The sequence below is a fragment of the Convolutriloba macropyga genome, chromosome 8 (genome assembly GCF_964194025.1).
Source record: "Convolutriloba macropyga chromosome 8, txConMacr16.3, whole genome shotgun sequence".
NCBI lineage: Eukaryota > Metazoa > Xenacoelomorpha > Acoela > Convolutidae > Convolutriloba > Convolutriloba macropyga.
The window spans coordinates 57,954,720-57,979,397 of NC_134475.1; the positions used below are offsets into that span (position 1 = coordinate 57,954,720).

Consider the following 24,678-nt stretch of genomic DNA (forward strand, 5'->3'; position numbering starts at 1 on the left):
TTGCATTTATAGCGGTCAATTAGGGTGCTCCAAGCCATGCATTTCAGAAGCCTGAACTACTACTACTGGTACAACAGTGATGCCTCAGTTAGTAGGCGGCTTTTCAGGCAAAACTTCGTCATAGTTCTGGAAGATTGTATCAGCTCGCTTCAAGAAGTCTTCCAAAGTTGATTTTTAAATTTTTGGGGACTCACTTGATTAAAAATTTCTCCAACACAATTTTACGCCGCTAAGAGAAATGTTTTATTAAAAAAATTTGACATCTAATAATTTTTTGTTTTTATTGGGAAACATTTATTTTTTCCAGATCTTTTCTTAAAGATGTGATATGTGAACTTATTTCGTACAAAAATGGCGCCAAAAAATTATTTAAATTACGATAGATGATGCCTTCTATTGAAAACGGTACTCTTTTTAGTTTTTAATGAAATATAACACAGGCTGCTTATGTTCAAGTAGTTTCAATCAAAATTTTCATCATTTATCAAAAGCTTATTTTTCATATCAACGCGACTACTTTTTATTTTTTTCAATGATTAAGGCAATGTTCTCACTTGCATTTTTAGTTTTGAGAATTATAAGTCAAATTTCTTTTTTACGTTTTCCCATTTATCACGTAAGACCCTGTTCATTTATCAAACGTTACTGCCACCGTTTTTTTTTTTGAAAAACCTCGCCACTCTTTTAAGACCAACCTCTCGCGTTGGTTTCTCTAACACTTTTAGCGAACTATTTTACCGACATTTCTTTCAGAGAGCAAGCCATTGTCTTCTAAAAGATGTTTTGCTTCACAATATATTAGTTGTGAAGCAAAACATCTTGTGGAAGGTACATATGTTAGTTGTGAAGCAACAAAATTACGAAACAATTCTATACAACCATTATCGTCTGTGCTCTGTCTATCTGAAACCTGGCTAAATGGCGATACTGATGAATTTTTTTTGATTTAAAGGAATATTCCTATCCTGTCGTGAAAACCGGAGAAAAACGAAATAGTGGAGTGGCACTCTTTATACACAATTCTATCTGGTTTGAGAAGTTTACTATTGAAACGAACATGAATGTAGGTGTAGTTCAATGTTTCACTTGCTTGTACAACTTTCCGTCTGTAAGCAAACAAATTTTTCTGGAAGATTTTGACATCTTTCTCTAAAAAATTCTTGAAATGAAGCTTCCCTGTTTTTTTCTCGGAGATTTTAACGTTGATCTACTGAATTATAATGCAGTGGTATCACAGTATCTAACAATTTTAGAGACACATGGTTTTTCTCAGGAAATAGAGAGTCCCACTCGAGTGACATGTAAATCTATCACCCTCATTGACCACATAATACATAACAGTGATTGGGAAGTTGATGCAAAAGTAGAGAAAGTCAGTGTATCTGACCACTTTGCGATAACTGTCCAAATAAATGTAATAAGGATGAACGAGCACACATCTTGTTCCTGAATGATCTTCATTCTGAAATTTTCTTAGTAAATCTTGAACAGAGCATTGATGCAGCGTTTGATAACCTATAAAAACTTACACTAGTTGTAAATCGAAATGCCAATTACAAGGAATTGAAAACTCTCAAATATCCCTGGATAACGAATGCAGTAAAAAAAACTGCGTAGCTAAGAATGCAAAGCTTCCCGTCTTTTCCAAAGATTCAGAGCACATGCTGATGAACAGCGCTTTCAACATTACCGTGCTGTGGTGAATAAACTAGTTAAAGCATCCAAGAAGCAATACTATGGGGCCTTTTTTTCAAGAAACTTCAACAATTCTCGAAAGTTTTTCGAGAGTTAAATGCCTTCTGTGGTAGAGAAAAAAGGCCAAGCAATATTGTTTTACTAGACGGAAATACTTTGCTGAGCGAAATGGAAGACGTCGTTAAAGCTCTGAATTGTAAAATTGTGAGTTTGGCTTTACCTCGTAGCAAAAAAGATTCTACAATTCTCTCGGCTATTGCGGAAAGTGAGCACAACTTCTTTCTTCATCCTCTAGGTATGGTAGAGTTTGAACGTTATGTAGCTGAATTGAAAGACAGAAAATCGTCAGGCCTCGATTGACTCTGCCGAAATTGTGAAGTCTGGTCTTCCAGTTCTCCGAGAACCCCCTCCGTATATTTTCAATGGCTCCTTGAGTGAAGGCGTTTTTCCCGAAAGCATCAAGACAGCTAAAGTTTTCCCATTGCATAAAAAAGGCTCAAAAAGTATATTGACAACTACCGCTCAGTTTCTATACTCTCTGTACAAAGTAAATTGCTTCAGAAAGTCGTTTACGCAAGAATTGAATTTTTCTTATTGAAACTGAACATTTTCTACCCGAAGCAGTTTGGCTTTCGATCAAAATACTCAACTATCCACGCATTAGCCCATATCACGCACGAAACGCTCCGTGAAAACCCAGGTATTGAATATGTTTTCATTCTCCTGGACTTGCGATAAGCCTTTAATACTGTGAATCACACACGTCTGTTATCGAAATTGAAGATTTATGGCGTTTGTTGTTTTGCATTAGATTGGTTCAAATCCTATTTATTAAATAGAGTACAGTGTGTAGAACTTTCTTCAATCCGGTCTCCTTTTTTACCAGTGACCTGTGGTTTTCCCCAAGGATAAATTTTGGGTCCGCTTCTATTCCTTATCTATGTAAATGATCTACTCAATGTTTCTTCCTTTTTAGACACCTACTTGTTTGCAGATGATACAAATTGTCTTTATACCTGTCAGGATGGTGAAAAATCAAAGCTGAACAATGAACTGAACAAATTTTTTGAGTGGATCAAGAAAAATGAAATTTCATTGAACATTTCGAAATGTCAATTTCTGCAAATTCATGAAAAATTGATCTCACTTTAGAATTAGACGGTGAATTGTTGTTTAAACAACCGCTCGTTACCTATCTCGGAAAAAAGATAGATGAGAGGTTCAATTTTACAATCCATATTCAGGGTTTTGTAAAAAAAAGTTTCTAAGCAGATTTTCATTGTTTCGCGTTTGCGACACCTTGTGAGTCGTGACATTGTAATATGGTAATACAATGTTTACATCAAACCTGTCATACAATATGGTGTATTGATATACGGTTGAAATTCGCGCTACCGTTTACTTCCAATTAAATTGCGACAAAAGAAACTACTCGGGCTAATTTTCTTCAAAAGCTCAAGGTATCATTCCTGTTCACTTTTCGAAGATTCAGGAATACAAAACATCTATGATATCTATACGTTAGAATTGTTAAAATTCTCCCTTTTTTCAATCAAGCAATTGCAACCGACTTGCTACCTAAACAATATTTTAAAAGGCAGCTGAAAACGTCCATGGCTTCCCGAGCTACAACGTTTGGCTTGTATGAAGTTCCCGCAGCAAATTGTCTGAGTGATAGGCATTCTCTAAGATATCGCGGAGCCAAAATACTCAATACGCTAGTTAAAAAGGATGTCTTCATAGAATACCTTGATGTTTCCACAGCTGCGAGCAAAAATCGGTCCCTTAAAACTTTTCCTAGACTTCAGACTTCACTAAGGTTAAGGGATATCTGTTTCAATACAGAAGTAGGTTAAGAAAAATAGTTAAAGAAGTTAAAGGCGATCAGTGCTCTGCACTTTTAACTCGGGTCCTCATAATATAAGTTGATTCACCTTTAGGAGGGTCCCCTCTGATCCATCTCTAACTCTAAACTGTTCACGTAATTTTAATATTATGAATACGAGAAATTAATTCTTTCTTTCTTTCTTGCTGAACAAAAGAAGGCAAGGCTACGTCAAACGTTATCGCAATTGCGTGCATCCTCTCCATTAAACATCAAAGGTAAAACTTATTCACAAGAAAAAATTAACGAATTGTTAAAAGCGGTAGAATTTGCGATTTTAGGAAGCTTCTATTTTTTTAATTAACGAAAAGTGCCACAGAGACAAAGAGAACTGTCCTAGTGAACAACAGTCGGTTCCTCTTTTGTTTTTTTTTGGAACACAATTCTTCAAGTCCGGTGCGCTAATATTTCATGTGCGAGTTTTTTTTTGAATTTCAACGAAATCTTAATACTTACCTTCAACTGGAATAAAATTTATTTCAGCAATTTCAATTTTCCCTTCCTCCTTTTTGACACTTTGTTCTCCATATTAAAAAATTAAGCGGTCATTGTTTACAAAAAATACTTCTAATAGCTGTCAATTGAACCCACCCAATAATTGCATTAAGCGGGCAAACCGTTCTGAGAAATAGTGACAAAACCGACACAAAAAGGGTCGGGTTTTTGTCGATTTCGTCGGTATTTTATGTAAAAAGTGTCATTTATAATAGTTTTTGTCGGTTTCATTGGTTTTTGTTGTTTACTTCGGTAATTTAAGAAAGAATAGTCAATTATCGACTTTTTTGTCGGTATCATTGCTTTTTTGTCGGAACTGTCGGTAATACAGGATGAGGTTGTGACCCAAGACATGGATTTGACAGACGTTGTCGCGGACATAGGGTTCCAGTGACAGAGGCGCCCAAAAATAGGTATCGGACTCGCTGGAATAAAGTATCAATTCCTTTTGATTCTAACTAATCCATCCTGGTAACTACAATGCATTCAAAGTGAACGCTTTGTAATAAGCCTTGAACAAAAACTGTGCCGTCTGGGCTTGAATCTGATGTGACAACCAAAAAACAAAGGTCAAGCATCCATTGCTCAAACAGATTCCTTGTAGTCTGGTCTAAATAAAACGGAAAGCAGAAGCGAGTAGGAAAATTGAAGTCTGATTGCTAGACAAAAACTTAAGAAATTTCTTAAGCAATAGGCGAAGGAGCCAATTGTAAAACCAGATGATAAAAGTTTATACTATTCTTGCCGTCTCGAAAGCACTCAAAATTTCTTTGCAAAGATTTTACTCTAGTGACACCCCTCCCCATATTGAAAGATAAACACTTAAATTCCTACTAAAACTGGCAGTCAAAATTGAGTCTTTTAAAAAAGTAATGGTAGCTGTTACTGTAACTGATTAAAAAACAAGGCAACGAAAACTACCTGAAAGGCCATAAGATACAGGAACAATTCTGAGCCCTCTCAGCTGCGCACTTCTCAAGATTAAAAAATAATATTTAATTATATTGAAAAAGTACATTTCTATAAGAATAAAACTGATCAGTGTTTTCACCGGTCCCAGGAGTGCTTTTTTAATCTGTTGTTTTTTTTTTGGTCTCAGTAAGATTAGTAATCTTTTAACCAAATCACAGAACTTTTATTGAAATCAGTTATGAAGGAGCACCATACCTTCCGTCTGCTCAAGCAACTTAATTTGACTTAGTAAATTAACAATTGTGGAAATTCAGACATGAAGTTTTAGTTTGGGTTAACTTCTATGGCGAAACTTGGCAAGTCCCTCTACAGTAATTGAATGGGTATTTTCGAAAAATTGATTTGAATTGAAGCTTTACACAATTCGGTTTTCGCAATTTGGCTATACGTTCGCTCTACACGGTCTCTTTAATTATACTATATATCTGGGATGCGATCACTGGAGTCAGTGAGGATAGAATTGAAGTATTTTTGTAATTGCCATTACGATGAAATGTAAGCTTCATGGACAGGTTGATCTTTTAAAAGACAACGCTTTAAGAATTTGGCTTTTCTGCTTCACTTTAGCCAAAATACTTTTGGATGAAGTCTAAAATTTGAAAGAGTTGGACTTCAATTTTACTCAGATTATATTTAAAATTAGTGCCTCAATTTTTACTCTGGTGTCAAATATCAAACTTCAACTGTAATCAGTAAACGGTTCGTCATATATTTGAAACCTTCATAATTGAACAAGTGCAACCCTCTGGCAGACCAAGGATCGAAAAGTTTTACTGCTCTGGTCTTCATCATGTTATCTGTTGCAAATATTAACGGGATTTTGCTTGGGAATCGTTTGATTGCGTTTAATGCCTCGAGGAAATTACATTGTCGTTGCTCTCATTACAATCTATGATCTTTAATGTAAAGTCCGTAAAGTTTCCGATAGACTTACGTTAATTGATGTGAAAATGCATAAATACCGAGTTTTCCGAAGTCAATGTCTGCACATGGCTGTTTTTTTGTGACTACAGGCTGTGCTGAAACAAGTTGGCACTATTTCAATTGAAGAAAGGGGACCGAATGTGCCCTGCAGCTGTGTGCTGCGAAACCACAACAACAATAATAGCATATGGTTCAATACAAGAATACCATTTCTGAGCTCATTGTATTTCATATCTGACGTTTGGTTTAATAAAATTGAGTATGTTTTAACGAGCAAAATCCGGTTAATATTTGCGACAGATAAGATGAAGAAGACCAGATAATTAACTCCCCAGATACACATGATGTTTAATTACTTTGTAAGTCATCATATAAAAACTAATATGTGCAGTAGATAAGTACCCCTTAAGCGGATTGGAAGAGAGGTTTCAGACGGAAAAGATACGATTTTTACAAATATGCGTTCACAGATGCTCAAAAGCAACTTCCTTTGCTTTTTCCTTCTCGTTTTTATTACCAACAACTAATGGATTTCAGTTCCCCTTGTGTAAATATGTGGACGGCAGTGTCCTTCGCTATGGATTGGAACAGTAAAGATAACATCATTGTGCACATGCTTTGAAATTTTGACTGTTATCCGTACCCTCCATTCACCGATAGGCCAATCTTACCCTGGGAATCTTAAGTGATGTCTGCCATGAAGTTGAGATTGAACCTCTTCTTCAGCCGTTGCAAAGGGAAACCTTTGCTTTTAAATTAACGACAACTGATGATGGCGCAAGATTAGACGTCAATGCGGACGGACTTCGGGAATAAAGGATCAAAAAATTACTTTGATTGAATGCAGCTAGCAAAAATTTGCCGGGAAAGTAGCAGCAAAGCTTACATGTATCAAGAAACTATTGAAAAGAACAAATATGAACAGAAAATGTTTGATTGTGTGTTATGTTTTCTGTTCATATTTGTTCTGTCAATAGTTTCGTGATACATGTAAGATTTGCTACTACTTTCGTGCCACCATCAGCTGTCGTTGATTTAAAACCTAAGGTTTCCCTTTGCAACGACTGAAGATGAGTTTTGATCTCAACTTCATGACTGACATCACTTAAGATTCGCAATGGTATGGGTTCGCAATGGTATGATTCGGCTAACGGAGAATTGACGTCATGGACAACAGTGAAATTTTCATGCTTGTGCATAATGATGTTACTTTACTGAATCCAATCCATAGCGAAGAAGACAACTGTAAACATGGTGTGTACAGTTGTCTTCGGATGCACTGGTGGAGCTGGCCCACCAGCTTCAAAAACGTTGAAACAGCTGGCATCAAAGATATGCGCAAAAAGAGGACGCCCGCTGACATGGTGTCAAATCTGAGGACAAAAATCAGCTGCGCTCCCCTAAAGAGCGCCATCCTCTCTGCCTTCGAAGCCCTAGGAGACTTAGGCGGAGCGAAATTGTTGATGCTGCAATGGGAGATGTTGTTGATGAAGGGAGGCTGTTTGTTTGAGTCATGTTCTTTCGCCATTAATTGTTTGTATTCGAGAGTTCTGTCTTTTGCTTTACATTTTCAATCCCAGCTGATGTGTTTAATATTTATTTTTTGATAGATTAGAAAAATATGCATTGCTTTATGAAAACGTACTGGTGGGAATGACCGAACCAGCCAATTTTTCGCCTGTGTTGAGGTGAGGCATTTCCTAATTTAGTGTAATTATGATATGTGGATGTTGATTACTAGAACCAGTTTTCTCTATTTGATTTATTTTTTGTGTTTTTGTGGACTAGAACTACGAGACTCCGGAGAAGTCAATGTTTACCTAGTGTGGAGGAGGTCAATTTTCAATCAATGTTTCGTTTTCAATGTTACGGCCTCCGCCTGAGTTCGTCTTCTTTTCCGAAGAGTTTAGCCCTCCACGCAGTATCCGACTATTGCTGGTTAATGCTGATTATTTTTTGTTAGGTTATAAAAGAAAGACATCATTCGAGGGCAATTAATTTCCCTCAAACGAATTTTGAAGCAATTTTAGTAAACTTGTTTCCATATGCAAAATTTTTGCGTGAACGTTTTGTTCTATAGCATTCTTTTTGTTTAACTTCTTGGGTGACTTTTTCATGCTTGAGTCCTTAATTTTTGCGTGACAAAAAAACGATCGAATGTAAGATTATCTATACGGCGACATCTTCAACAAATAGACTAACCAAATTTTAGAATTTTTAACTAATCTGATTGGGTGAGAAATTTAAACTAAACTTCAGTTCGATGTAAACTAAACTAATGCGTTCGGTTTACCTAATTTCAACGTAGCATAATTCTAGATGATGTTTTTAACGCGTGATGAGATCATTATGGATCAATCAGCCAATCATAAAACAGTATTAAGATTTTCTCAATTCTGATTGCCGGCCTATCAAATTGTCTGTATTTAATAGCCGCACAGCGATAGCTGGGGCTATTATTGGCCTTCTCTTGGTTTTCTTACAATTCAAAGTATTTGAATTGTATTGAGGCGCTGTGTTTTTTGTTTTGATCTTTCAAAACGGGATAAACAGGTAAAACCCAGCGGGCATTAAGTTTTATTAGAGGTCCAAAGTGAGCTTCAGTAGTCCTTCAAAGGCTTAGAGTGGTTCAGCTGCTGGGTTGGCCTTAATTAAAGGTTAAAAGGTCATGTTTAAGAGTTTTTGGGCTCAAAATTTTGCAATTTTTCATATTTTGTGATTTTTTTTAATTTTCTTTGGTTTTAGTCTTACTTTGAAGTTTTTGAAAAATGATGAAGGTCTTTTGCGGGACAAAATAACTTGTTATGACCATTTTATGTGCTATTTGTTTTGGTACTACAAATACAAACATGCAAAATGATACTAATTTTTGCAATTTTTTTTATGTTTTTTGAAAATTTTTGTCACTTTTTGAGTTTTTCCAGCTTCAGGGGTCAGGATATGTCCATTGTGGTTTGACAGTAGAGCACTGCATGGTTTTTAGTAATAATGGATTGGTTTTCAACATTTTAATGTCTCGAAATTTGGCATTTTGTTAAATAAAATTTGCAATTTTTTCAAGGTTTAAGTTTTTGTCAATTTCTGATAAAAAGCTACTGTATGGTTGCTCGGTTCAATGTATTTGTTATCAACAATTTAGCTATTCGAATTTTAGAAATTTTTTGATAAAATTTGCAATTCTTTTCAAGATTTTTTAAAATATTTTTTGGTCTTGTATTCAGTTTTTCTTGCCTCTGTAGCCAGCTACCCTCATCCAAGTGTGATAATATGTTATTAGATAGCTGCTAGGTGGCAATTGAACGGTTTTCAACATTTTCATAGAACTAATTTCTATTTTTTGAAGTTTGAGATTTTTTCTAAAATTTATTGCCTATCGATCTTTGAGCCAATGAAATTTTTAGTGCCTGGAATTGTGTTAATGGATAGCCTCTAATGACAGAAATGATTCTGAAGATAATAATATAACAATTTTCAGTAAAATTTTATTAAATTTTGCAATTGATTTTTTAAAAATATTTTTCGGTCATCTTCAAGGGCCAATGAATTTTTTCAGGTCATGCAGATATAATAATGGACCGATTTCAAAAACAAAAAATGGTCTTGAACATATTTTTGAAACATGTATTTTTAAAGGGATGAAGTTTGATTGTTTTAGTTTCTCTATTTTTGATGATTTTGTTTGTTTTGGCTGGCTTTGTTCAATTGATCTGCTGGTCAGGTAGAGTACTTTTAAATTTTTCATTCAATTCTCTGAATTGTATTTCAGGACTTGTCCTGCTATGTTTTCTTTTATTTCGTCGTCGAGATTTTTGTTACGACCATATGACGTCACAACCACTTCAAATCTGCTTTTTGTTCATTCGTTCATGCAATTTCAACTGAAGTGCGTGTGTGACGTCCTTTTTCGCTTTTAGTGGATCAAGTTTTTTGTTCATTAGCGTGATTAAATTTTGGGTCACACTTGACTTACCTCACTCTCAAAAATGACTTCTTCACTTTGAAATTGACTTTTATTTACTTTAACTCAAACAGATAAGGTCAAATGGGTGTGTGTCACTCTAAATGAATGTTATTAGAGAGCAGCTAATAGAGGCAGCAAAATATTATACAGATTTTTAATCAAAATATAACATATCAGCCTTCAATGAAAAGACGAATTTTTTGGTCTTCCTTTTATACTGTTTTTTGAGACTGCAGATCTACGAAGCTATTGCGGCTATTTTCTGACAATCTGCCAGCTATGTTTTGATACGCCAGCCATTTTCACTAGCAACAGCTAGCAGAAGAACATGGTAGCCGAGTTGATAGTCTTTCGGTCTTTTACTCCGGAGGTTGGGAGCACCAACCCCTCCTTGGTCGAAATTTTTTGCAACCATAAAAATTATCTAGGATACAGCACCCTCTGAATTAAATTGCCCCGCCGTCGTTCGAGAGCAATTTGTCCAACGTTAGTCGATTTATGTTTATATAACGATTTCCGGAAATCAACATCTTTTCCTCCCAAACCTTGAGAATGTTGACGCCTTACTTTTTAGATATCAGCATGGTCAAAATCTTTGTTGGAAGCATTTTGCCTACAAAAGTACGCGACGTCGATTTGAGACAAGAATTCGAGAGATTCGGTCGAGTGAAAGAAGCTTGCGTGTTAAAGAACTATGGGTTCGTTCATATGGCTCATAAAGAAGACGCTGAACGAGCCATTAAAAACTTAAATAGAAAAGTTCTGAATGGATGTCAAATGGCTGTCATGTACTCGGAGACCAGTGATTACGGTAAACGAGATCGTGTTGGATATGGCAATGATTGGCGCGGTGGTGGTGGTGGTAGCGGAAGATATGGAGGTGGTGGTGGTTATGGAAGTGGAAATCCAAGATATTACGGCGGGGGTGGTGGAGGTGGCGATCGCTATAATGATCGCTACGGTGGCGGAGATCGCTATAGTGATCGTGATCGGTATAATGACCGTGATCGTTATGTAGATACGCGCTATGAGCGAAGAGACAGTCGCTATGAGGAGCGAGATCCAAGACCGAAATATCGAGAGCGAACACCACGCTCGCGAAGTCCCCATTACAAGTACAGAAAATCTGAATATTATACAAGTCAGCCAAAGCCTTCTCAACACTCCTCTCAGCAATATTCAAGTAGACCAGAGCCGGCTCCGAGGTACTCAAGGACCCGATCGCGGTCACCGGCTGTTCAACCGGTGGTTGAAAAAGCTCGAAGACATTACTCGAGATCACCCCCATCGCCGGGTCATGGTCGAAGCAATCACCCACCACCAAAAGAAGAAAGCGATGAACGAGGACGCGGTCGAGCGGCAAGGTACAGCGGAGGAGGTGGTGGAGGCAACCACACGAGCAACGGACGTTCATCCCGCAGCAGATCTAGAAGTACTGGCGAAGCCCGTGGGCACAGGAGCACAGTCACACATCACGGAGCAGACTATGAACCTGTTTCCAGAAGTGCGTCTCGAGAATCCAGAGATCATTCACATCGGCGATAAGTTTGACAAATCACGATAAAGATCTGTACGTTTAAAACTCGGTCAAACGTTTCCTTCCATCACGGCGCCGTGGATTGCGCCAGACGCTGCTATCATGGTGAATTATTTTATACCATATTACCCCTCAATTTGCTAACCAGTAAAATATTTTGTGCATTTGTCAATAAAACGAAAACTAATGCGATTGTTAAACTTTCCCTAAGCTGATCCATTTTCTATTTCAAGAGTATCTGAATTTGTTTCGGGAAATTCACAAGTTAGAGCAAAGTTCCAGTTGACAAGTGCTATTTTCCGCGTTGCTAATAATCATTCTTCATTCTAAGAAAACTGTTATTTTGACCAGTTTCAATTTTTCCAAAACGTAAAATTTATTATGCTTATATGTCTGTGATTTGAATTGATGTTTTGTTTCTATAACCTATTTTATTTTTAGAATATCTTCTAGCGATTCGATAAACTATCTTACGATACGGTACAGCGTAAGAAAGTATTTCGGTATGCTTAAAACGAATAGATGCGAGGCAGTAGTTTATAAAAAGAATGTGACAGTACACGATGCAATGCGAAATTTAAAACGTAACTCGGGTCATTAAAGTTTAAATACGATTTCATAACGTACGGTGTAAGGTAATTGGGATCGAGTGATGTAAAATGTGGGACCAGTTTTGATCGGACATCGAAGCTCGTCGATGTATTAAGACTAGAAGGTGTACGTTCATGAACCCACAAACATTTTTCAATTGGGTTGTGATCTAGCGAAGTTTGTTAAACGTCGTCTAATCAAACAAAGATTATGGAACAAGTTTCTGAACGGTCACCGACATGACGATCAAGATGAAAACGAGGGTTGAAACATCGGACTTGTGCACGAAACTCTAGCTCGGAACCTGAACAACCCTTCAAAGCGAAGTTGTCAGTGAAACTGAACCAATCGCGTTTTCGGAGGATTGTGTCGACAGAAAGGTTAGGTTAGTCTTTCAATTGGTTAGTTTCTTTCAAGTGTAAGTTGATTGGTGATATGAGTTGATATATTCTGTAAAGCAATATCAGTGCTGAATGTTTTCATTTAACTTTTAAATTCGGAAATATCTCAAATTTGGTTGTCAAGATATTTAGATAGCCTATTGCTTTGTTGGCGTAAGTGAAACGAACACCTCTGGGTTGTCAGTGAAACTGCAAACGACGGAAGCGGACATGTTAACCTTTCCATCTGGATCAGATGTGGAGCTGAAGACATGCATTGACCATCAGACTTCAGCGTAATTTTAGAGTTATGATGTTTGTATATATTTGACAGCTCAAAACAAAATGAGTTCTATTGTTTTATTATTTTTGTTCGTTGTTTTGATTTGTTAATTTAGAATGAAAAATTTGCTGGTTTTTCTAAGAATTACCTAATCTGTTACTATCACTGGGGTCTTGTTGGATTCCGTCCCGTTAAGATAATACCTTTAAGAGCCGCAAAAATTTTCATTAGTCTACTGCATTAGGTTTATGTACGTCTAATCTGTAATTTTTTGTGCCACAGGGTGATAATCTAAAATTATTGACGGATAATTTCAAGTAGCTTTTAACAGTTCAGGTGTTTTGACCGCCACAAAGAGATAGTTGGGGCTATTATTGACGTTTTTAATAGCCGGGTCAGCAATTCCAGGCGGCTATTATTGCGCTCCTATTTTTTTTACAATTCACCCAAAGAATTTGAATTGTATTGGGGCGCTGTCTTTTTTTAAGGTCTGTTCAGACATTTTCATGATTTTTGAAGTCAAATTGGAGTAATGACTTTGGTCACGCCGAAACAGGAAATGGAGCGAAAAAGCAAGTGGTTTTGCGGCGTGAAATTTTTGTGCTCTAATTTTAAAGTAGAGTAGAATACGGTGTTTGAACAAAAATCCGATTTTTTGGATCTGATTTAATTTTCTGAATGGTTCCCCCAATCCATTCATAGTTCATTCTAGACCTAGTTTTTTGTTTGAACCAAATTTCTATGGTTTTTCTCGCTAATGGTTTTTTTGTTCACATGCGGCATTTTTACATTGATTTTCTGTTTTTTTTTATCTGATTCTTTTTAGAAATGGTTTTTCCAATTCACTCAGTTTGTACTAGGTCTAGTTTTTTGTTTAGTCAATGAAAATTCTTTGAATTGTACTTCAGGACTTGTCCTGCAATGTTTTTTTTTTACTTCGTCTAACAGATTTTTGTTTCGTCTTACCCTAACTTCTTGGAATTGATTTTTCAATGACTTCAGTGACTTCTGCTTTGCAGTTAAAATTTGTGTTTGTGACGTCATTTCTGCTTTTAGGTCAATTGCGTGACTTACCTCACTCAAAAAATTGACTTCTGAACTCACTTATGGAACTATAAATTTTGTGAACATTTACTAATTAAAGGTCAATAGTGTGCATCTAAGTAGTTCCAAACTTATATCTCGAATTCCTGAGTAATAGAGTCTTAGCTTTTAATATAGAATATTAATTTTGAAAAAGCACCATTAGAGTTTTTCCTTGTAGAGCAAATGTGTCTCATAAAAATTACAGTCCGAATCTAACCGAAAAAGTCTAGTGGTCTGTTTAAAAGCTGGTTGCCGATCTGTCAATCTTATTTCTTTAGTTGTTTCAATTCATGGTAGGCCGCAAGCGTCTATCGCGGCTATTTTCCGGCAATCTTTTGGCTATGGTCTTGGTTTTTTACAATCAAAGAATTTGAATTGTATTGGGGCGCTGTCTTTTTTTTTGACTCGAAGAGGAGTGTCTGAGAAAGGTCTTTAGTAAATCATTTTATTAGAGTGAAGTTTGAAGCAAGAAATGAAACGGAAAATAGTTTTGGAGTGGTTTCAGTGTTAAAAAACATTGAGAGCGAAGCAAAAACAGTAGTTTTTTGTTGTTCCCGATGATTCTGAGAAAGCAAATTGAGGTGCACAAAATTTTCAGTAAGCGGGAGAAATTGTTTATTCGCGCGCCTTTTTGTCAGCAGTTTTTTTTTAGTTTGAAAGATTTTTTGCTTAATGGTTTAACTACTTTAGCCATTTTTTATTATTGTTTTGCTTTATTGCTCCAAGTATTTTTTAGTTACCAAACAATTATAGTTTATATGATATTAAACAGTTATTGTTGACAAAATGACGGAAAAATAAAAAAAAATTGTTATTTTTGCCAATTTTTTTTAGTTTTTCTATTTTTATTCTTTTAAAATAGAGAAGTTATTGAGTACCATTTATTTTAAAAATTAGTTTTCTTGACAGACGACTCTTGGGACTTGTTGTTTTTTCCGGCTATGATTTTAAGATCTTTAACTCTCATCAGTCATAATTTTTTGAAGTCAAATGGAAAAGTGAATTTGGCCACGCCTAAACAGTAAGTAGAGTGAAAAATTTAGTGGTCTTGCGCCTGAATTTTTTTCCCAACGATTTTAAGGTACACATTTTGTGCACATGCGGCAATTTGACTTTGATTTTTACTTTTTTATCATTTTTTTGTCGGATTTTTCTAAATTGTGTCCCCAATCAAATAATATTTTCTTACAGGATTTGTTTAGTGAGTGTAAAATTTTTCATTCTGAATGGAGCGAGTTTTCAGTTCATTCGTGAGGTGAAATTTTTGCACACACGTGGCTTATCTTACTCTCAAAAATGACATATCTTTTAAAATGACCTTTCCTGATTTTAATTCACAGATAGGGGCAACTAAATTGTGTCACTCCAATTGGAGATAATTTGAGCTCTGATATTAGAATAAGCAATAGTTTCAATAGGTTCGTGTTCAAATATGACATCGCCGCAATACATTATAAGTAGGGAAGTTTCTCGTTACTTCTGGTTTTTGATTTGTTCGAAGCTGCAGGTCTACGATGCTATCCCGGCTATTTTCTGGCAATAACCGCCCTCATTAATAACCGCCCTCAATTTCTCAACTGGCTTTTATTGCGGCGCTGTTTTTGTTTTAACGATCTATATTATAGTTTGGCGCTGAAACGACTCTATAAGTAATTATGGTGATCTATTTTTACTTATCGAAGAGGGACTATGCTGACACCGTCTTTTTTACGGCTCGAAGGGGAGCATTGTTGAAGCCGCTTTTCCTGATCATTTTTTAATGTATTTAAAACAAGATGTCAATGTTGCATGTGAAACTAAGTGTAACTAAATTGAACAGCAGCAGAAAAGAGTGATTTATTTTCCATACGACATTTTTAGCGAGAAAAGTAGGTGCTAAATTAATTTTGCTAATGGAGAAGATTGTGTTGTTTACGTGAGGCAAGTTTTTAAAAGCTTTCGTAAAAATGATATTTTGCCGAAGTGTTTTTCTTTCATACCTAAATGTGCGTTTGGTAGTTTTTTTCACCATTCTCAGAATTTATTAGACATTAAGTTGCAATTTTAAGCTGTTTTCATGACTTGTGATGCTGATGGTTTTATTTTCAATTAGTTTCGTTTCTGAAAATCTGGGAGCAGACCTTTGAATGATTGATGGGCAAGTTTTTTATGGTGGTCTTTATGGTTCTTTGTGTTTTATTATTCTTTAGCGTGCCATCTGGCGTTTGTTACGGCACAGACTGAAAGCGACTGCTCACATAAGTTCTATTTAGAACATTTATTGGACGGCTGCTACGTGTAAAAAAATTATCTCTACTTTATTAATTGCTCGTGAATGAGAAGAAATTAATGTAAAATAGTGGATCTTCTTTATGCAAATTTTTTGCTTGACTGTTTTGCACTAAAAGTACTAGAATAATTGTTGACTTCTCAAGTGACTTTTTCACGCACTTGATTTTTGAGTGACTTCATTTGCTCTCACTCCGATATAAAGTTTATTGTTCAAACAAAACCGATTGTTAGAGAGTCGCTGATAAAGCCCTGATAGCTGAGTGGTTAATACCTCCGTTGAGGTGAAGGAAGCGGATTCGGGAGGTCGGGGTTCGAATCCTACCTTTGGTGGATGTTTTTCGAGAACAATTTTTCCGACGTTAGTCGGTTGTTTGTTTTTTGTCCGCTGTACCGATAGTTACAGGTTGAAGAGACGCATAAACATCAGGCTTTCCTAGAGATTTTTTTGGAACTTCGCAAATAGCGAAGAACTGTAGAAAAGATGACAGATTTGAATTATTCGTCGCTTTTTTTAGATCTTCACGACACATCAGGTTTTGTTCTGTTTATCATCTGGCCAGTGATTAGCTGAGAAAAATGAAATCAGACTGTTTGTTGAAAGTAATTTTGAGTCGTAACTTAGAAAGATTTTCCACATTAGCAATTTTAGATTTTCCGTTTTCATTTTTAATATTTTTATATTGTTTCCTTGAATGCTTCAATAATTTGAGTGTTCAAATTGGTGAGAAATTTGCTGCGGCTGTATTTATGTTGTACTTGTCCTCGATTCTGGAATCTTCCGGCTTTGCTTGTTTTTTTTCTTATTGGCAGGGTTTTAGCAGTTTTGTGTTCCTCTTGAAATCTTGTTTAATAATATGCGTGTTCTCGTAAAACGTAGTTGTTTCAGAAAAACTGCCGACCTTTTTCAATTCACTTTCTGTTCTAAAATACAATTGTATAATATATGCAAATTTCGGATCAATTTTTCTGTTCTTTCTAGCTTTTTTCAAAACTTCTTCTTTAATTCGGTGCTTTTCCCACTATTTTTCTGATTCAATTTTCTATTTATAGCTATTCTAGCTGATGCTATTGGTAGGTGTATGCTATTTGAATGCTAGACAGGCAAGTTCTATACTTAAAAAGTTTTTTTTCATAATTGTTATTTAGTCTCTACCGGGTATTAGGTAGGTCAGCGATTAAGAGCAATTGTTCGGTTATCAAGGAATAGTCCTGGAATAGTTTTTTTGGTAATAGTGTTCCAGGGAGATTGTAGCGATGTTCGTAAAAACATGTTGTATCTTAAACTGTTCCTTTTACGTTTTCAGGGAATGTTTTTGGTGTTTTTTTTCGTGTCTGTTGACTGTTTTTACGGAATTAAGGCTAAGGTTTTACTAAAGTCTCTTGCCAATAATTGTTTTTGTAGTCGTAGCTTGTGAAAACAATGTTTTATCATTTTTCATCAAATTTGATTTTCTCAAGCTACGTTTACTCTGTTGTTTGATATTGATTAGTCAATTTAACTAGAAGATTCATTTTGCTTAGTGAGCAGATAGGTGAGAAATAAGTGAATATCTGATTGGAGTGGTTCCAGTTTATGATTATTTCCATCTGTCGAGGTTTTTGGAAACAGGAAGTAAAAGTCAATATTGCGCGGTTTAAATTTTTTAGTGTTCATTTTAGGTTCAAATTTGAAGAGTGAAGAGAGACTGCTGATTGTGTGCTCTGGATTTCGAAGATAGCAACAAAGTAGATGTGAAAAAACCAGCTAAGCGAGAGAAAATTTTATGGCCACGGGCGACTGTTTCAAAAGCAGTTTTTCGGTTTTAAATTTAAGTTTTATCGGCAAAGTGGAACGGCTCCAGTATATTAACAAACAATTGTGTTTTTGAGGGTTTTGATCCTTGAAAGAGTTTTCAGTTTTTAAGATGCCTTGTCTTTTTTGAAGGAACTGTTTTTTATTTCTTTTGTTAAAATTCTTCTTTTTAAAAGCATTTTTGTTGAAGGTTGGTAGTGTTTTTTGTGAGCGCTTGATTTGTAGGGAACTTTGTTGATAAAGATGCGGCATTTTCGATAAATGCTTTTGTTTCCCCTATTCAAGACTTTTTGTGGTGTTTTTTAAAAATCAGTTGCTCGTCTTTTGTTGATCGAAGGAAAATTGTATTGCATGATCAACTCTAAATAGATGTCTTGACGTTGCACTGAAAGTTATTTAATGTGAGTATTTGGCTAGAACTGAAGTGAATAACTAATTCGAGTCAGTTCCGGAGTCTCCCAGCTATGCATTTTTTAATTGTAACTTTCTTTTCGAAGTATGAAATATTGAAAGAGCGAATTATTGTGCGAATTCAATATTCGCTCTAGATTCAATTGTATTCATACATTGTTCTGAGAAAGCGCATGAGAAAAAAATAGTGTACAATTTTCTAGTAAGGGAGCGAATGTTTCTGATCACATGCGACTTTTCCAATACCGTTTTTTAAGTTTTAATTCTAATTTTGCCAATCAAAGTGTTTTTTTATCTTTACTAATAACCATTTATAGTATCTTTGGTGGGATTTTTGAACAACTGAAGAAAATTTTAAAAATGAAGACCAGGAATTCATTCATTTTTTTAAAGGGAGGAAAACCAATCATAGTGGCAGCCCATTCAAAAAAATAGTAGCCTAAAAAACTAATCTTTCCAGTTCAAATTTTTCAAAGATAACTAAAGATTTACAAAAAACCATCCTTAAGCAAGAATTAAATTTTGATTTGGTCGAACAGGCTAAAAGAATACAGCTAAAATTCTAAAAAAATCAACTTTTGACCGCAAAAAATTTTGTGTAGGTATATGGAAAACGAATGATTGAAGAAATAGGCGACAACAGTTCAAAAAGAAATCAAATTGGCAATTTCGCTCTGCCAACAGCGAGACTGAAATACGCAAAAAAACTCACGTCCGACGAGGCTTGTTTTGCTTTTTTGCGAAGTGTACCCCTCAACCGAAATCAGTACACTAAATATAGTGATGTACGACATGGTGCATGCTGTCAGCAATTGGCAAACACTTGGCAACGAGTTTTGTCAGAAAAAGCCGACATCGGCCTTACTTTTGATTTGGGAAAAATGGAAGATTCGATTAAAACTGGTTGTTGCTAGGAATGAAATTTTTTTCGCTCTTAATTTTAATTCCCTCTTACCAGAACCTGATCTTGTCCAATTTCTTCTTGAACATATCTACGAAGATACAATCTCTGGAGCTCATACACAGTCTGAACGAGAGAAAAATTGCTCGAAACGGACAATTTAATCTAAAGAACTGGCAAATAAGTTTAAAAAAACGCACGCCCAAAAAAGTATGAAAACCAGGGAATCAGAAGGAAGACGACTGTTTTTATACTATATTTCCGTATCGGCACCGAAGGACGTTAAATTATCTGTAGTCTGAACCCGCGTCTCAAGATAGACACTCCAAAAAACCGAACTCTGGGGACTGGTGGAAGAAGCCTTTATTCGTTCTCACAATATTGCATCTACATCTGTTCGATGTGTTTTAATCACAAGAAAACAAAAAAAAACGAATGATTAAACATTTCCTCTGTAAACTGGAGAAACTTTCTAAAAATTGAAATCTCGACTCGAAAACCAAAAAGAGAGCATTCGTGATATTGTTTTCTAAACAATCGAGATACTGAGATATATAAACAGATTCTAAAAAGATACAGTCGACTTAGACTGGCTCTCAATTTAGCAATTAACATTGAGCTCGAAATCAAATGCAGGGTACAAGTAATAAACTTGCATGATACAGGTAACCACAGCGATACAGTTAACCGTTGCGTGAATTTTCACGCAACAGCTACCTGTATCGGGTAACCGTTGCGTGTTTGATACAGGTAATCGCTCCCTGCAATGGCTGGCGTATCGAGCAGACATCATTTGTTAATCTTCCTGTAGGATAGGAATCAAGCCCCTCCTTGGCCGTACTGTCTTTGGACAACTGGGTATATTGCTGTTTTTCAAACATTCCATCCCCCATAAAATATCTCAATCAACTCAAAATCCCATCAAAGTCCATTCAAGATCCGAATCGCAAACAAATTGCCACAATTAAATTATTGATTTGCTCAAAATATTTTTTAAATTCTTTTTTTGAAGTTTCAACAAAAAATATCAACCAAAACAACAAAAAGATAGAAAATTTGGAACTATTCTGCCCCCACCCCCAGCTTAGTGAGCACAAATCGTTTATGACCCCCAGGCGCTCGTGCTATTTTCTTTCATAGTAACGTGTCATATAACAACATATAATTTGTAACTGGGGGTAATTAATAAACGGCGTGGACAGAATAGATCCGGAAATTGATCAAAATTTCATATCACCAATTGCCATAACCCATAAAGAGACAACACAAAAAAGTTAGCATTGGACCCTAAACTATTAGTAACTCTAATTTTAAAAAATATCAAGTGTCTATTGACATAGTACTAGAATTCATATACTCAAGAAATAAACAACCAACAAATTGAACAGCAAATTCAATCTGATTTCCCCACTATTGATCGCAAACATGCATAAAGTCAACTAAATCTTTACTTAGATGCTGCACGGCTTTGAAGCTTCAACATATAGTTTTAAAACAGGTTTTTTTTTCCAACTCACAAATATGACCGCTGAATTTCAAAAAGCTATGGACTATAATCTATTGGCCTAAAAAACACTGTTTTTTGGATGAAAAATTTATTGTAAGTAGGGGAAGAGAAGACGGCCATCTGAAAATTGTAGGGCTAAAAAATTTGTTTCTTTGTTTCATTTAGAAAATTAATAATTTGGTAAACTAAAAAGCAAATTTTTTAGCGTAATGATTTTCAGATGGCCATCTTCTCCCCTGTTTACAACAAATTTCTTATCCAAAAAAACCAAGTGTGTTTTTAAAGCCAATATATTGTAGTCGATAGTTTTTTGAAATTCAGTGGTCATATTTGTGAGTCGGAAAAAACCTGTTTTCAGACGATATCTGCCCTTCACATCCGCACTAACAAAATTGAAGCTTCAAAGCCGTGCAGCATCTAAGTAAAGATTTTGTTCAGTTTTGTGCGTGTTTGCGATCAGTAGTTGGAAAGTCAGACTGAATTTGCTGTGCAATTTGTTGGTTGTTTATTGCTTGAGTATTTGAATTTTAGTACTACGTCAATGAGCGCTTGATATTTTTTTAGTAGAGTTACTTATAGTTAGAGATCGATGCTGACTTTTTGTGTTGTCTCTTTATGGGTAATGGCAATTATTGATATGAAATTTTGATCAATTTTGGGATTTAACCTCTTTCGCCCCAGTTTTTTTTCTCCCAAGTTACAACTTTTATATTGCTATACAGCACGTTTCTATGTAAGAAATTAGCACGTGCGCCGGGGGTCATAAAAGATTCTCGCTCAGCAAGCTGGGGGGGGGGGGCGAAACAGAATAGATCCGATTTTTCTGTTTTTTGTTCGGTTGATATTTTGTTGAAAGTTCAAAAAAAAAGAAAATGAAAATTATTTTGAGGAAATTCAATGGTATGGTTATCACTGGAATCTATTACTTTATCATCCCTCACAAGATGCACTTCGATGCATGTCGATGCACTTGAAATATAACATTCATTTTGACGGTCAGTCCACCATTTGACCAAGTCCATCCCAAATCAGCCACAATTTTGTCATCCATTTTGCCTTTTATTGAAAGCTCTTGAAGAAATTAATGAGCAGAAACTCTCAACACTGAAATACAACTGAAATAGACTCCACCTCATGCTACTCGAAAAACGATTCAAATCTGACGTTTATACTGCCGGACTCAAAATATCGTTAGAACAATTAATCGTTGATAGGCGAAAACCCGTGTCGCTTGTTCTTTGCTAGTCATCCATTTCTTCTAAAATTAATTGCGAGAAAAAAATATTTTTCTCGTAGGTAATTTTTGATGTACTCGATGGACTAGCCAGGACCAAATGACACGGGTTTTCATCTATCAACCGTTAATTGTTGTACCAATTCCAAAGAATGATCACATTCAATCTACCGTTGACATCTTCTATGCAGGTATACTTCATTATTTTATTCAAAACTTTTGCTAAAATTTATTTTCTCTTTTTTTCAAGTTTTTGCAGCGTTTTGTTCTCTATTTTAGATGCAGATCTTTGTTTTTTTCATATGGGCTCCTGTTGAGCCGATAGACTTGCTGTTGCGAAGGTGCTGCATGGAACGGATGGACTGAAACTAAAGGAAAACTGAAGTTTTTCAAAACACATGAAATGTTAATTTAAACTCAAAACTTACAGCTTTCACTGTGTGGAGAAACAATAGTGAAAATAGATATTAATCTATTTAATGGAGTTTTGGGTAGCTCAATTTAAATCCATTTCAAAGGTTTTTTAAACGGTTACAATCCATTTTTTCAGCAGAATTAAATAGATTTAAGAGGTTTTAACTCGTTAAAATGGTCCTAGATTGTTGCCGTAGAATGGATTTTGTTGATCACAGTTTTTTAAATGAAAAACGCTAAGAAATTGATTTTTAATTCAATTTTTTCAATGCCGGTATTTAGCACTATTATCCAGTCTCAACAACAAATATCTACCGAATTAAACAACATCAGATTGTCTGGAAAGGTGGACTGCCTCTTATCATTTCAATTCAAAAGTTGGCAGTTGCGATTCGCAAAAACGTGTCGTATTGACTACCTTCGTCTTTACCGGTATTAATGCGTAAATGTATTTCTCTTTATGATGAAAAATTTCTGCTTGTAATTTCTACGTCATCCAATATTCTGTCGTTTCTGCGTCTTCCAATATTTTAAATTTTCAGCGTCGTCCAATATAACAGTGACCGCCTCGCCCAGATGTCCCGAGCTAGAGGGCTCCTTGTCACAAACACAACCTTCAAGAAAAAAATCCCGTGCCCTGGTCACCTGGCTGTCCAACGACCACTGGACGCAAAATCAGATTGGCTGCATCTTGGTCAAACAATGTTTGCATTTCTCAGTCTCTGATGTCGCCTCCACAAGGCACAACACTGTCCTCGACTCAGATAATAGGATGCTCTGGGCCAAGAAAGATTTGTTTCAACCTGAAAGCTTATATCAAGAAGATCCACCAGAGCAACCTTGGCATGACTACTCTTCATATCCCAGCTGTCCTTGACGGCTACAGGAACTCTCTCCGCTCGCTTTTCCCAACATCGCTGGCTGGATGAGCTCAACTTTGAGATGGCGTGGTCCTCAATTCGGAATGCGATGTCAGCAGCTGCAATGAGATACCTACCAAAGAAGGGACCAGTCCATAAGCCCTGGCTATTGCGCGAGTCTCTAGCCCTCATAGCCAAGAGCGCTAAATGCCACTCGAGGAAGATAATGAACAATGCCAGAAATGCAGACGAAAAGAGTGTCCAAGCATACTAAGTTGTGTACTTCAGCAGACTAGCCGATGAAGTCCAATTGGCTGATGAAGCCGTCAACACCCGCCTTGCCTACAAGACTATCAGATTAATCTACGGCAAATGCTCCACGTGCAGCGAATGGTTGAATAACTTCAAGAGACAACCCATCGCAGACAGCAATGACAAGATCGAAGCATGGGCATCCCATTTTGTGTCACTCCTGAACAATCCCGTCAACGACTCAGCAGATATCAACCCGCGAGTCTCAGATGTCTTTGCCAAAGTCGACAATTCCGCCCCCAATAGTGCAGGGGTTACCCTTGCACTCAAAGCCTTGAAAACAGGCAAAGCTGCTGGTGCCGACCAGCTGACCCTGAGCTCTTTAAGTTTGCAGCCGACGAGCTCGCACCACATCTCTCGGCTTTGTTCGGGAGGCTATGGACTGTTAGAGACATCCCCAGTAAATGGAAGGACGCCATTGTTGTCCTTGTGCACAAGAAAAAAGACAAGGCCATTTGCTGCAACTAGCGGAGTATCTCCCTCCTGGTAGTGATGCGCAAGAGAATTGATCAAGTCCTTACGTGCAGGAATCAGGCAGGATATAAACGCGGTGTTAGTTGCAGGGACAATTTTTTCTCCCTTAGACAAATTGTCGAGCAGAGAAACCAGTTTAACTTCCTCACATCTGTGGCGTTCGTCGTTTTTAAAGCAGCCTTCGACATTGTTAACCGCGACTGCAAATGAATGATTGCTGCAAACCTTGGCTTTCACGAAAAAATGAGTTGTGTGCTTCGCGCAATGTACAAAGAGAGCCGGAGCCAAGTTAGAGTCTACAACGTGACCTCGCGATCCTCTGACATTAAATCCGGAGTTAACCGAGGATCTTTTTAGCCCCTTTTATATTCAATTTAGTCATCAAACAAACCGAGATTCGCGTTTCGAACTGGTAAGTTTTGTGTCAGCCTGGGAGACACTGCCTTGGCAGATCGAAATAACGTTGATGATATCGCATTAATCGACGACAACATTGATGACATCCAAAGACTTATTGATGCCCCCAACCTTGAAGCCTAGCCCTTTGGCCTGAAATCAGGAACCAAGAGGACGCCACCCTCTCCTGTAATGGCGCCCAACTCAATCTGGTCGAACCTTTCAGATATCTGGGAGCTCGATCCAACTAAACTGCGATCTAGCCCGAGAACTGAAGTCCCGCATAGGCTGAGCCTC

General features: G+C 36.5%; 2 protein-coding genes across 7 annotated transcripts in view; both read left to right on the top strand.

Annotated features, from left to right (window-relative positions):
* The window catches only part of LOC142344868 (uncharacterized), a 577,092-nt gene that overhangs the window by 84,452 nt on the left and 467,962 nt on the right, over positions 1 to 24,678 (top strand). The window lies entirely within an intron of this gene.
* On the top strand, positions 10,501 to 12,849 carry LOC142344855 (uncharacterized). Of its 6 annotated transcripts, none has more exons than XM_075396884.1 (3): positions 10,501 to 11,574; positions 11,911 to 12,445; positions 12,586 to 12,849. In XM_075396884.1, the coding sequence occupies exon 1, from the start codon at positions 10,515 to 10,517 to the stop codon at positions 11,475 to 11,477; it is 963 nt and encodes a 320-aa protein (XP_075252999.1). In that variant the 5' UTR covers positions 10,501 to 10,514; the 3' UTR covers positions 11,478 to 11,574; positions 11,911 to 12,445; positions 12,586 to 12,849. The 6 variants fall into 6 exon arrangements, with proteins under 6 accessions (XP_075252999.1, XP_075253003.1, XP_075253000.1 ...); XM_075396888.1 differs by having other exon boundaries at positions 12,594 to 12,849; XM_075396885.1 differs by having other exon boundaries at positions 11,911 to 12,440.

Coding starts and splice junctions, on each gene's coding strand:
- LOC142344855 (XM_075396882.1), top strand. CDS start 10,515: ATGGTCAAAATCTTTGTTGGAAGCATTTTGCCTACAAAAGTACGCGAC.